The sequence below is a fragment of the Epinephelus moara genome, chromosome 1, assembly GCF_006386435.1.
Source record: "Epinephelus moara isolate mb chromosome 1, YSFRI_EMoa_1.0, whole genome shotgun sequence".
Classification (NCBI taxonomy): domain Eukaryota; kingdom Metazoa; phylum Chordata; class Actinopteri; order Perciformes; family Serranidae; genus Epinephelus; species Epinephelus moara.
Window position 1 is genome coordinate 30,594,747 of NC_065506.1, and position 14,696 is coordinate 30,609,442.

Consider the following 14,696-nt stretch of genomic DNA (forward strand, 5'->3'; position numbering starts at 1 on the left):
GTCAGTCATTCTGTCTGTCCCACGTTTTTCTACTCACTGACGTGGTCAATCTATGTGAAACTGCACATAGGCATTGAGGACTGGCGTAGGTAGAAACTACCAATGGGTATGGACTAGTAAGTTTAAATTTTCTGACGATACCTGCTGCCTTCAGGTTCATCCAACCCTTTTATGTAGTCACGTTTCTCTACATCCTGTTAATGCAGTATGAATTTATCACTTCCTGCCCTCCATCTGAATTTTGTGCACTACAATAGTCAGGTGATTGCAAACAAGCTAACAGCCAGAGCAAGGCTAGCTGTATCCTCCTGTTTACAGTCCTCATGCTATGCTAAGCTAACTGTGTCCTGATGGTAGCTTCATATTTAATGTATAAGCAGGTGCTCTCAGCGAATTAGTGTGTTTCCCAAAATGACAAACTATTAATTTAAGTGTACATCTATTGAGGTTAGAAGTGGAAAAAAAACACTGATTTGCTTTAATCTTCCAAAGTAATTTTAAGTTCAGATTTAATTCAAACCACAAAGCAAAAACAATCTCACAGTAGGATCCTGGGGGATTCAACTGCACATGCCAGACTAAATACAAAAATGTTATCGTAATGACAGACAGTCATGATGTAAAATGGATCTCAGTGTCACTATTTTTACACCCAGCAAACCCACATACAAGTGATTTCATTGACCTCTGAATAGCAAAAATATCTACAACCATTTAAACTCTACCTCTGTGTAATAATGCTCATAACAACCTTTACCAGACTGATGCCTTTCATCAGATATAAGCGGTCCTTTCAGCCACAGAGCACAGTGTGTTCTGTACACTCTGTGCCATATGTTTGCTCTCGTACATACACACGACAGGATTTGATCAAAGCTCTGCGGTACATGGAAACTGGAGGGGGAACAATACTTTTCTTCGGGTCTGTGAAGTGACAGGATGCACAAGGACGGCTCAGCCCTCTGGACAAGGAGCTTTGTATTAAAACCTTTGACCTGTCCTTCCCCCTCTGCTCATTGTCGTGCCACTTACATAACTGTCAATTTCGTTGCTTGTACTGCACATTAGCAACCTTAAGTGCCACTTGTTCTGCGTGAAAAACAAATAAGTTGGACCATAGTCAACTATAAGAGGATTCAGTTTATCAGAGAGATATATACACAGGAAATAATAATAATAAGAGATTGCATACATCATTACAAGTGTTACATAATGCACAGACACACTGCAATATACATGAGAGGCAATGAAGGGTACTCAACATTGCATTTCAGAAAATGTCCCTTGAACTATTTAAGCTGAAACTTAGAGATACACATCCACCGTGATCCATCTGCTACATCATTTCAAACTTTAATTAGCTTTGTTTCACAGTTCTGTGTTCTTCAGTGGGATTTGTTAATTAGCGTCCTCTTCATGTTGCTCCCCCCACTCAAACTTTAAAGTGCAGTCCTCCATCTTGGACTTGAAGACTCTTGAGAAATGTTGATTCATCTCCTCTGTGAACATGTTCTTCCAGTCTCCAATCTTACCTGAAGTGTAGGAAGGGAACAGGGTGAGATTTATATAGATATTTAATTAAAGTGTGCATTTATGTTCCTCACAGCTGATCATAGTTTTAAACATAGGCCTGTTGACTCCTTTCTTTACAGATGTTACGGATGTTAAAGGTCCAGTGTGTAGGATTTAGGGGGATATACTGGCAGAAATGGCAAATAATATAGTAAGTAGTGGTTTCCTTTAGTGTTTAATCACCTGAAAATAAGAACTGTGTTTTTGTTACCTTAGAATTAGCTTTTAATTTCTACTTAGGGAGCAAGTCTTCACCCATGGAGTACACATGTTGCCCTGCTATGTTTCTACAGTAGCCCAGAGTGGACAAACAAAACACTGGCTGTAGATAGGGCCATTTGCGTTTTTCGCATCAGCTGCTGTCGTTAGCAGCCCCTTCATGACCAGCTGAACAGCAACAGAAAAACATTATTTTTTAATGTGAAACTGTTTTATTCAGTATTTTTACCGGTTTAAATCACCGGGTCCATTTGTTTTGAGGAGGAAGAGACCTCAGTGGAAAGTTCGGCTGCCATTACAAACCTCCTGAACGTCTGGATCTTAAGTTAACCGAGGAAAAAAGGTGAGCACACATTAGCATGTGCCGGGTCACCGATTTGAAACCGCTTTATTCAGTGTTTTTACCAGTTTAAATCAGCTAGTCTGTTTGTTCTGGAGGGGAAGAGACCTCTGTGGATAATTCGGTAAAAACATCTTGAACAATGAACACTAAAGGAATCTTTACTGGGAGTTCATACTAGGCACATGGGGGAAGTTTTAGCTGGTTGCAATTTGCAATCCTCACTGCTAGATGTCACTAAATCCTACACCCTGTTCCTTTTAGAAACCTCAAATAAATTGTTGTACATTCACAGAAATATGCTGACTTCCAACTACTCTTTTATCTAACTCTTGTTGACTCAACTGAAGGATTCTTAGAGGCCCAAAGAGATTAAATAATACAGTATTTACAAGAAAAACTAAAATCTATGTAACATAATATATTATTTAATCTCCTTAATCATTTTATGACCCTTCAAATTCATCTTGAGACCTCTTGTTATGTGCCGACTCTCAGGTTGGGAACTACTGCAGTAAAAGAACCATTAGTGATTTCTTTTTTTTTTTTTTTTTTTACATTTGGGTCACATATTACTAAAACAATCAGTCAACTACACTTGATTCATCAGCATATGACAGAGCAGAGCCCCACCTTTTCTCATGAAGGAGCCCTTGCTGTGGTTCATTATGTCCTCAGTCACCAGGGTGTAGTTGACCATCTTGTTGTCTTTCATGCTGCTGAAGCTGCAGTGTTTCACACAGCTGTTGACCTCGTCCTCCAGCAGGGAACTCTGTAGATAAGCGCTCACCCTCTTTATGGCGCCATGTAGGTCCTGACAGCAGGAAGGAGATGATGATATTATTAAAAATAGATTATCAAAAAAGAAACTGATTAGAAAATAAAGTTAGTATTGCAAAAGGTTACTGACTGTTGTAAGCAGTGTGCCATGGCTTCCTTAAAATAGGGGATTATTATAACCTCTGATGTAAGATCTAAGGTCACGTTCGGAAGGCATGTTTGAGGAAGTGACTTCAGTTTAAACATCATTCTGACATAGTGAATTTCCCTGACACCAGGGAACAAGGTCAGTACGTATCTTAAAAGAAATTGTACACATAGTTGTCCATTTAAAAACATGAGCTAATGGACATTTAGCGTGATGAGAGTGATATGTTAATCCTCTTTTACCAATGACATTTCTTCGTAGGTGATGTGAAGCATATTGTTCATAGCTGCTGTCTGACTGGTCCAGCCTTTAATGTGGTCAAACCAGCAGCCATAGGACACTGAAACAAAGAGAAGTACCACATAAACATATTGTTGCTAGGGAGTAAAATCACCACATCCTTACAAAAAATAACATAAATATATCTTTTTGTCAATATCAACTTACGTGTGCCCTCCAGGAAATGATTTAAAAACTCTGGAAATGAGCCAGGCTCAGGGAGGAAGTTGGCCATTTTGTGGAAGTGGTAAAAGGAAACCACCACGTCTTTAGGGTTTCTGCTCACGTAGATAATCTGTGAGATGTCACACAGCAACATCGTCACACTGTTTGTACTTAACTCAGCCAAGATACCAGATACAGCAGTACAAATATTGATATCTGAGAGTTTAAAATGGTAATGGTATACTGGCTAAAAGTGGGCATGAACAATCAACCTTGATACGAATCCCCTGGATACATACATACTGAGCAGGACATTTCCCAGTACTGCTTGTTGGTGATACCGTTATTGATTTATCTCAAACCTTTAGCATTTCTGTTCTACAATTTCTTAAAACCTTTTTGACAACATATTGTATACACTGTTACGACACATCTGCAATAACTGATATCAGCCAGTATATTGGCCTGGTTGAATGATCGTCTGTCTCTATGCTTAGAATAACTATTGTCCAAATGTTTGCATATAACATGTAAATTTGACCTTGGCTTTGGAGCCCTGGAGGGCGGGGCCCAGCAGGTGATGAGGCATGTGTGTAGTGATGATTCCAGGTCTGGTGGGTGAAGCTTCCATCACTTTAGTGAAATAATAATGCTCCAGCCAGGGAGCCCGAGCCCAGTTTGGGACAGTTTGGGACAAGTGTGGGTTCCCTCTGTTGGATATGAGAGTCACTATTTCCTGCATCCATGTGGTGCCTGTTGAGAGGACAGAGAGGAGCATCTGACTTTCATTAAATCCATTCATAAACACATAATAAGCAAAAAGACACTAAAAGCTAAGCAGTAGGCTCATACCAGTAATGGTTACATATGTTAATGGATTTCGACATTTTGTGTACAATGAGTTACTCAACATGCCTGCATGTTAAGTTGCGTCACGCGCAAAGACACAGCAGGTACCATGTATCCGGATCAGATCGTTGTCTCTTCTTACCTGACTTTGGGTAGGAGACAATGACGATATCCGTGTCCTCAAACGGAAATTTGAGAGCGTGCTGTAAGGAATCCTGGGTGTGCAGGTGTCCGGGAAACGAAATACCATGAAACTTCTCTATGACTTCCAACCTGGCCATATCCAACTCTGATATAAGGATGTTATTTGCTGGTCTTGATTAGCTGCCTCTTGACTAGTTTTCCTCTTGTGTTTACCTTCCTCTCGCTCAGTCTGTCTGTCTTGTAGTCTGTCTTTGTACATCCGCTCTGTGAGAGAGGCTGATGGCCACAGAGGCTATATGTATGCTAAAAAGAGGAAATGCAAATGGCATTCCCCAAATGGGTGTCATACAGCGGGTGTTTGCAAAAGATGACATAGAGCTCCAGACATGGGCAGATTATGAGGCAATTGTGCCTCTGTCTACAGATATGTGCCAACACCTCTCCTACGTAGGAGCAAGACACACAGACTTTGTGGTATTGTTTCCTTTTGTTTGTTTTTTGTCTCTGTGACGCTTTTTTTTTTCTTGCTTCTTGTGTGTCTTAACAGTCATTTTGTGTCTCCTTGTAGTTGTTTTCTCTCCATTTTTAGTGATTTGGCCCGTTTTTGTAATTATTTTTGTTTCTATTTTGTTTCTTTTTTGTCTCTTAGTGGTCATTTTATAACTGCATGAACCCTTGTCCTTATATATATATGTATATACTGTATATATATATGGTGTGTCATCCTTAAGCTCAGGTCCTCTACCAGAGGCTTGGGAGTTCGAAGGTTCTGCGCAGTATCTTAGCTGTTCTGGACAGAGACCTTAGATGATGTACCTGGAATCTGCTGGAGCCACTCTCCCAGTTTGGGGGTCAGAGCCCAGAGTGCTCCGACTACCACTGGCACAACTGTTGCCTTTACTCCCCACATCTTTTCAAGCTCCTCTTTCATCCCTTGGTATTTTTCGAGCTTCTCGTGTTCCTTCTTCCTGATATTGTTGTCGCTCGGGGTTGCTACATCTGTCACCGCTGCTTTCTTCTGTCATTTGTCGATTAACACGATGTCTGGTTGGTTAGCCCTCACCAGTTTGTCAGGTTCTTAGCTCAGTCTTTCTTTGTCTTCCATTCTGACCTTGGGACTCTCAGCCCATACTCAGTGCAGATGTTCCTGTACACTATGCCAGCCACTTAGTTATGGCTTCCCATGTATGCTCTTCCTGCCTGCATCTTACACCCTGATATTATGTACTGAACTGTCTCAGGAACATCTTTGCACAGCCTGCACCTGGGGTCCTGTCTGATCTTGTTCTAAGTGCCTGTTCCTGGGCTGCCATGATTTGAGCTTCCGTGCTGGTAGGATTTCTTGATGTTGGCCACTGCTTCAAACTGTCAGTGGTACATGCCATGCTGGGGCTTGTCCTCCCATGATGGTTCATCCTCCTCTTCTGCACTCTCGGGTTTCTGCTGCTTGAGATATTCACTTACTTATATATCAAACACCTGCACTCACATACACACATACACACTCACTCTGACTTAGATGACTGGGGTACATGAAAGAGTGGCGGGTGAGATCAGAGTGAAAGTCACCTGCTGAGGTCGGGACATTTGGGTTAGAGATGTAAACAACCTACTCAACTGGTTTTAACTGGTCCGAGGGGGCTTCCGGGGGTCAGGTTAGGTAAAAAGTGATGTTGTGACCTATGTGAATTGAAAAAACAATTGTAGTTCCACACATATGATTGGTTAAAATCTTAAGAAAGTGAGACTGGGTATAAACGTCCGGATTTTGGGTTCAGTTCTTGGTACAGACTACCAACTCAAATGGGTTTATTTGGATGTCATCTCTGAACATGGAATAAACCTTCTTGCGTTGGATTTCGGATCAGCTTCCTTTTTTTTTCTCAGAGTGCTCTGGACTTTCTTTGATTTTACTGGGAGCAATTTTTACTGAATATTGATCAACTCAGTCAAATTTTTGGTTCAAAGGGAGCCAATTAATACACAACACCCTGATTTTATCTTTTAATTTCATTTCTCATAATTATTTTGTATCAGCTTGTTCCAGCTCTCCACTGATGTTGAGATTTTAAAGCAAATACGTCATGTTGTCATGTGCACCATTTAAGATACACTTTCCCAAAATTCAGCCTGGAATAAGCAGAGGGTCTGTGGAGCCCCCATAAGGTCGACCTTGAGAGGCAGCATACTGCTTGTTGAAAAAGACAACAAAAGAAAGAGTCATTACTGGTACTAAAACACAAAAAAATATGTCTAGCCTCCTGAGACCTTATATGTGGACATCACATTTTGGGTTCACTTGACCTTATATTTCATTCTACTTAACTTAGACCTGTTGTCCTCGTTCATGGACAAATTTTGTGCCATCTAGTATTAGTGAGAGCACAATACACTAATCCATGTAAAAACAAGATGGCAGCAATCTCTGCCAAGTCAGGCTGCAACCGATCCCGACACAAAAGTGAACAAACCCTGATCACGTTTTATGAATGAAACTTGTTTATTTATGATTAATTATATTTGTAGCTTGATAGAGCAAAAAATTTGACCAATTTTAGCAGCAGTAACAAGATAAGACACTGCTGATAAGAAAGTACTCGTATGAAGACATTGGGACCTTACTATTGTCTTGTTTGAGGACACTGGGACTTAATCATTGACAATGTTTAGTTTTTTATACATATTGGGTCCTACTCGTCCTACCTCCTACTCAAAGACACTTTACATTGGTTAAAAAAGGTCACAAAATAGACTACAATAAAATACACACAGCCACTCAGAGTGATTAGTACAATGTGTTGTTAAAAGATGATATATGGAACTTTTTTTTTTTCAAAGTACTGTATATAGAAAAGCAAGGTGCTTCATCTTAAAATATTACTAGTCCATACCCATTGAGTGCACAGTTGCCAACGTACAGTTTCACATGGTGTGTATTTGGGATACAGGTCATAGGAAATTGCAGATTAAATAGTCAACTGAACCCATTAAGAAGAGCAATGTATTCAGACAGAGTTTTTGTGAATTTGAGCCACACGATCTGTCGCATTTTAGCCATTTTTCTGTTGTTACAGCGCCACCCAGTTGCCAATTAGAGTTAAATTTCTCCAGTCACCTTGAGGCGTCCTTTTCTACATATCTACCAAGTTTAGTAAAAATCGATATGGCAGTTAGGCCTAGATAAGAAATTAGCTCTCTAACGCCCCCATTTTGTTTGATGGGGTCAATAATGGAGGGGTCCCCTCAGATTATGTGTGGTCATACGCCTACAAAGCTGCGTGGTGATCGGTGAAACCCTTGAGATGTTATACACCTTTATGTGATGAGCCACGCCCTCCGCAACATTCATTGCCTTATAGAAGCTCAGTTTTAGTAAGTTTTCCAACTTTTGCCAAGAGGGAACTTTAGATATTGGTCCCTAGATTATGTTCACCCAGTTTCATGCAGATCGGTCAAACTTCCTAGGAAGAGATCGATTTTAAGTGTTTTTCAAAAAATTCAAAATGGTGGAAAATCTATATAACTGGAAGTTATGGGTTCTTGGGGCAAATTTGTTCCTCATGAGGAGAGGCATCTCTGTAAAAAGTTTCATGTCTCTACGACATACGGGGCATGAGATATGCCCATTCAAAGTTTGCTATTTCAGTTGGTTGCTATAGCGCCCCCCTTTGGCCAATTGATGTAATATTGCTTCATTCGCATCCTCCCATGACCCTCTACCACTGTGCCAAATTTCACATGGATTGACCAAGTCAGTGAGGAGAAAAACATGGAACAGACACACAGACAGAGTTTTCGTTATCATATAGTAAGATAAAATGATTATGTGGGTTACACACAAATTCTGGTGCATTACTTTTCATAGGCATATGTAGGACCACTGGATGAGAACAGCCTGAGCAAAAGTCATTTTAGGCAATCAGCCTGGCTGAAAACTTCACTTCCACATAGTACACTGTGTACACTATGTGTACACTACTTGTGTAGTGTGTGACTTTTGACAGGACAGTGTTGTCTGAAATCGAACACGGCAGTTGTGCACTTACAGGAAATGACAGTCACATTTCACTGCTTCTTCTTTTTCTTTTTAATGGCAATTTGCAACCGAGTGGAGAATTGCTGTCAAGATTTGACCACAATTGCCCTCTAAAATGTCTGCTGGCTTGTTTGCTTGTTCACTGTAGCAACCGCAGTCGCTACAGCTTCTTTGCCCACCATTTTCCCAAACTTTGTGGTCAATCCCCTTTTTCTACATAGACCACTGAGGGTGTCCAGCGATCCATGCTCAATTTTTTGACCGTCATGAGTATGTCATTCAGGAACTCATAGTGCACTGCATTGTGTCATACTTGTCACTGTGAACGCACTATATACAAAAGAAGGAGAACTGAGACACAGCACCAGTCTGTTGCAGGCTACATTTTGGCCTTTGTCAAAGCCAAAAATGTGTGTGTGTGTGTGTGTGTATAACAGGCAAACACACACACACACACACACACACACATTGGCCATTGCCCACAGAGGCTTTATCCTCATCAGAAAATTGCTCATGGTTTTTGAGAGCTCCACTCCACTTAGTGTACTTTCTAGTTAGTGGACTTAGGTCAGTTAAAAGAAAAATAATTGTTATTGTTGGTACTGCCCAAATGAACCAAGAAAATAAAATAAATAAATAAATATATAAAATACACGTTTCATTTTTTTCCAAAGTGAAGACACGCTGACTTTGAAGGAAAGTACTTGTTGATCTTTATTGTAAGAAACATTTCATACAAATGGAACCCACTTTTTCATCAGTTACAGGATAACAAATGATATACAGCACTTATCTTGTACTATACAACTCAATAATAATCAACCATAATCACTAAAATGTGGTGAATGTATGAAATAAAAAAACTGTACATGAAACACTGCATTACAAAATAACATTACCGAATAATTCTTACTTCACTCTTTGACCCAGTGACGTGGGCGTCGTTTACTGGAGACTGTCACCATCTTTATTGAGTAATTGGAAAAGCAGCCTTGAAGATAAGAAGGTGGAGCTGATAGGAACAATAAACTGATGCTTCCAGGAGGGCATCTCGTCTGTTGTTCTGTATGTTAGTCAATACAAGCTTTTAGTGCATTTACAAGCATAAAGAAAATCATTCGTCTCATTTTATTACACTCAAATATTATCTGATGAACCCAACAGTGACTCTGGATTGGGGTGTGGAGATGTCGTCTGGATTGAGTCAGAAACACTGGTGCACTTTGTCATAACAGAGTCAGTTTTAACCTTTACAAAATACTTAAAAAACACTGTTTAGTGCACCACCGGGTGATTTTTGGTACTAGTATCAGCTGCAGCACATTGTAACTGCAACGCTGTGGCTCATTTATGTGTTTTTAATAGTTTTTTGGAAACAAAGGAATACATTCTTTGACTACTCAGTCAATACTTTCTAGTGGAATCAATTGTTTTTTGTTGACAATAAGGAAAAAAGGAACATATATTAATGACATTACTGCACAGGAGCTCTTCATCATATCATTCAAACTGTTATAACTTTAAAGATCATTAATAAAGTTTCAGCTCATATGAGGACTTTCAGTTCCAGTTTTATTGAGTTTATATGAAATTCACAATAGCTCTTCCTCACAGTGAAGATGGTTAATGTGCCCCAGACTGCTGATCTTGTTCTGCTCAGCAGTCCTGGAATCACACATGTAAAACTGAGAGATATTCCCGTCCAAAGCATATGTTAGAAAAGCAGTCAAACGGTACGTTATACATTAACCAACGCTGGTTAACAGCCAATCAGATTGTAAAAGTGACTGAGCTACTGTGCTGCTTTCTTGACTGCTGACGCTGTAATGAACAGCAGACTCAGGACAGAGGAGGAGCGATGAGCGAGTGAGAGTCTGAGAGAATCTGCATGGATGCAAACACAAAACTAAAAGATTGGTAACCCAGCAAAAAATCTGCTCCAGCAGCAGTTAGTAAAATTAGGATTACGCAGAGGTAAAGACGGTGAAAGAAAGTTTAGTGACACAAAGAAAAGGAGGAATAGTGCGCTTAACAGTGTGTCAAAGTTTAAGAAATGCTGTTCAAGGTTATCTCTGCTGTATATTTGGCGCTGTGTTCCAGTTCTGGTGCCGTTACCCCGACTGAGGACCCGTTCATGACCAGAGCTCTGCAGCTGATGTCCGAGACCCCACTCATTGACGGGTATGTGAAAATGTCTTTTGCATAACACAATCTGTGCTCTGCATGATGGCTCTAATGATGTTATGTGGTTTTTGCCATATGAGAGGCAATGACATGAAAGATTTTATGTTATGTTGTAAAAGCCCCCTTCTGGAAGCAATTTCCAGCTCTGCTGTGCGCAGTTTTCCTTCCAGCTGTCAAATCACAGTTTATAATGAAAGTTTTCAGAAAAGTCTCTACAAAGGTGTAACCTTTTTCTTTCTGATCCTCCAGACATAATGACCTGCCTTGGCAGCTTCGAAAGCAATTCAACAACGAACTCAACAAAGTGGATCTTTACAACCTGACAACAACACATACCAACATCGACAAGATCCAACGGGGACGGCTGGGAGCACAAGTATGTACAGAACATAATGTCCTGGCAACTGTGAAATGAAAGGAAACTGTCTTGTCAAGGTCAAGTGATTCTTTATCTGCCTGGCCCCAAGTCCTGTCTTCATAACGGCTTCACACTTCACAAATGCTCTCAAGATAATATTGAAATTAATAAATCCACTGATATTACTGAGAGGCTTGTCTCTCAAACTGTCTGATGTATTGATATTTCTAACCACTTCTTAAGCACTTGTGCCTGGCAAGCAACAGCATCCTTATTTCACTGTTGATGAAACACTATAGCATGACATTGATTACTTTAAAAGTCACAGAGCTGTGTAGTTGTACTGAGCAGCTCCCAAACAAGTACCAAAAAAAGGGGGTGACGAAGGTGTGCCATAAGGTTTTATTTTCGCACCCGGCTTCTCTAAACACGTAAAGCCAAATCCAACATTATTGTAGAGCACTTTGAAATCTACATTACATTTTTACAAAGGCAGCAAAATAAAACAGACAAGTCTTGAAATTATCAGGTTTTAAAAGACAGCACAGTAAAAACTAGAATTACCGCAATGAGGTCATACGCCTCTGCAAATCAGCCAAGTTGCAGTTACTATTTACATGCATGTCTGTCCAGACTCATATGTAGCTGCAGTGGTTGACACTGCTTTAAATATGGATGTTGCTGCAAAGACGAAACATTTTCTAAGACATAGGGGCTTCAATTCAGTTCAATTTTCAATTCTGTTTTATTTGTAAAGCCCAATATCACTAATCACAATTTGCCTCAGAGGGCTTTACAGCATACGACATCCCTCTGTCCTTTGACCCTCACAGCGGATAAGGAAAACTCTCTAAAAAACAACCTTTACCAGGGAAAGAAATGGTAGAGACCTCAGGAAGAGCAACTGAGGAGGGATCCCTCTTCCAGGACGGGCAGACATGTAATAGATGTTGCGTGCACAGAACAGATCAAAATAATAAATGTACAGTGATCCATATGACAAAATGATACATAAAGAGACACAGAGACAGAGAGATGCATGGCCAATAGTATGACAGTAGCTACAGTAATATTATTTTAGCAATAATATTGTAATAATAATAGTATGTTATTAGTATATTAATACATGATAGTATGTGTATGTGACAGTGATAATCATATGTGTATAATAGTAGTAGAAGTATGACAATAATAAGAGCCATAGTAGGAGGCATCAGGCAGGACTGAGGAAGCTTTGCAACCACGACACATGAGCCAAGCATAGCCACGATTCGATTTGACTGTGCAGTGTTGAAGTATTATAACAGGTCATACGTGAGAATGTGTAGACATAGGACATCAAGTCAAGGACCAAGCGAGATGTAATTTTGGGAGGACTTTTGTTTCCTTTTTTGTATTGTATCAATAAATCTAATTCACGTTTTCCCTACCTTGTTACAAAAGGAACAGAAACATGAGTCAAAACCAAGACACCTCACAAAGTCATAGTATAGTATGTCGTCCAAAATCATGAAAAAAGTCATAGTAAAGTATGTCGTCCAAAATCATGAAAAAAGTCATAGTAAAGTATGTCGTCCAAAATCATGAAAAAATGTCATGGTATAGTATGTCGTCCAAAATCATGAAAAAATGTCATAGTATAGTATGTTGTCCAAAATATTGAAAAATTGTCGTCCAAAATCATGAAAAAAAGTCACAGTAAAGTATGTCGTCCAAAATCATGAAAAAAAGTCAGAGTATAGTATGTCATCCAAAATATTGAAAAATAGTCATAGTATAGTATTTCGTCCAAAATATTGAAAAATAGCCATAGTATAGTGTGTCATCCAAAATATTGAAAAAATGTCATAGCATAGTATGTCGTCCAAAATCATGAAAAAAATGTTATAGTATAGTATGTCGTCCAAAATCTTGAAAAAAAGTCATAGTATAGTATGTCATCCAAAGTCATGAAAAAAAGCCATAGTATAGTATGTCGTCCAAAATCATGAAAAAAATTCATAGTATTGTATGTCATCCAAAATCTTGAAAAAAAGTCATAGTATAGTATGTCGTCGGAAATCATGAAAAATAGTCATAGTATAGTATGTCATCCAAAATATTGAAAAAAGGTCATAGTATAGTATGTCATCCAAAATCAAGAAAAAATAGCCATAGTATAGTATGTTGTCCAAAATATTGAAAAATTGTCGTCCAAAATCCTGAAAAAACGTCATAGTATAGTATGTCATCCAAAATCATGAAAAAAAGTCATAGTACAGTATGTCATCCAAAATCTTGAAAAAAAGCCATAGTATAGTATGTCGTCAGAAATCATGAAAAATAGTCATAGTATAGTATGTCATCCAAAATATTGAAAAAAAAGTCATAGTATAGTATGTCATCCAAAATCCTGAAAAAAAGTCATAGTATAGTATATTGTTCAAAATCCTGAAAAAATAGCCATAGTATAGTATGTCGTCCAAAATCATGAAAAAATGTCATAGTATAGTATGTCATCCAAAAATTAAAAAAAAGTCATAGTATAGTATGTCGTCCAAAAATTTGAAAAAAAATGTCATAGTATAGTATGTCATCCAAAATNATAGTATAGTATGTTGTCCAAAATATTGAAAAATTGTCGTCCAAAATCATGAAAAAAAGTCAGAGTATAGTATGTCGTCCAACATCATGAAAAAAAGTCATAGTATAGTATGTCGTCCAAAATCTTGAAAAAAAGTCATAGTATAGTATGTATGTCGTCCAAAATCTTGAAAAAAAGTCATAGTATAGTATGTCATCCAAAATCCTTAAAAAAATAGCCATAGTATAGTATGTTGTCCAAAATATTGAAAAATTGTCGTCCAAAATCCTGAAAAAAAGTCATAGTATAGTATATTGTTCAAAATCATGAAAAAATGTCATAGTATAGTATGTCGTCCAAAAATTTAAAAAAAAGTCATAGTATAGTATGTCATCCAAAATATTGAAACAACGTCATAGAATAGTATGTCGTACAAAATCATGAAAAAATGTCATAGCATAGTATGTCATCCAAAAACCTGAAAAAAAGTCAGAATATAGTATGTCGTCAGAAATCATGAAAAAGAGTCATAGTATCTTATGTCATCCAAAGTCATGCAGAAAATGTCATAGTATAGTATGTCGTCCAAAATCCTGAAAAAAAGTCATAGTATAGTATGTCTTCCAAAGTAATGAAAATAGTCATAGTATAGTATGTCATCCAAAAATTAAAAAAAAAGTCATAGTATAGTATGTCGTCCAAAAATTTGAAAAAAAATGTCATAGTATAGTATGTCATCCAAAATATTGAAACAACGTCATAGTATAGTATGTCGTCCAAAATCAGGAAAAAATGTTATAGTATAGTATGTCGTCCAAAATCATGAAAAAAAGTCATCATGAAAAAATGTCATAGTATGTCGTCCAAAAATCTTGAAAAATATGTCATAGTATAGTATGTTGTTCAAAATCATGAAAAAACGTCATAGTATGTCGTCAATTTTTTTTAAAAAAGTGTCATAGTATAGTATGTCGTTCAAAATCATGAAAAAATGTCATAGTATAGTATGTCGTCCAAAATCATGAAAAAAAGTCTTAGTAAAGTATGTAATCCAAAAAT

The 14,696-nt window shown here is 38.2% G+C and overlaps 2 protein-coding genes across 3 annotated transcripts in view; one reads left to right on the forward strand and one right to left on the reverse strand.

Annotated features, from left to right (window-relative positions):
* Positions 1-14,696, forward strand: part of dpep1 (dipeptidase 1) — a 62,936-nt gene that overhangs the window by 41,420 nt on the left and 6,820 nt on the right. Inside the window, exons 2-3 of one of the 2 annotated variants that reach the window (XM_050040332.1) lie at positions 10,633-10,713; positions 10,966-11,092. In XM_050040332.1, the coding sequence (XP_049896289.1) occupies positions 10,633-10,713; positions 10,966-11,092 (208 nt within the window). Of the gene's footprint in view, positions 1-10,359; positions 10,714-10,965; positions 11,093-14,696 lie in introns of those variants that run through there. The other variant, XM_050040323.1, reaches the window with a different exon arrangement.
* sult5a1 (sulfotransferase family 5A, member 1) lies at positions 1,121-4,758 on the reverse strand. Its single transcript, XM_050040430.1, has 6 exons — positions 4,495-4,758; positions 4,045-4,256; positions 3,507-3,633; positions 3,302-3,399; positions 2,765-2,945; positions 1,121-1,532 (listed from the first exon to the last, which is right to left on the reverse strand). The coding sequence occupies exons 1-6, from the start codon at positions 4,631-4,633 to the stop codon at positions 1,399-1,401; spliced, it is 891 nt and encodes a 296-aa protein (XP_049896387.1). The 5' UTR covers positions 4,634-4,758; the 3' UTR covers positions 1,121-1,398.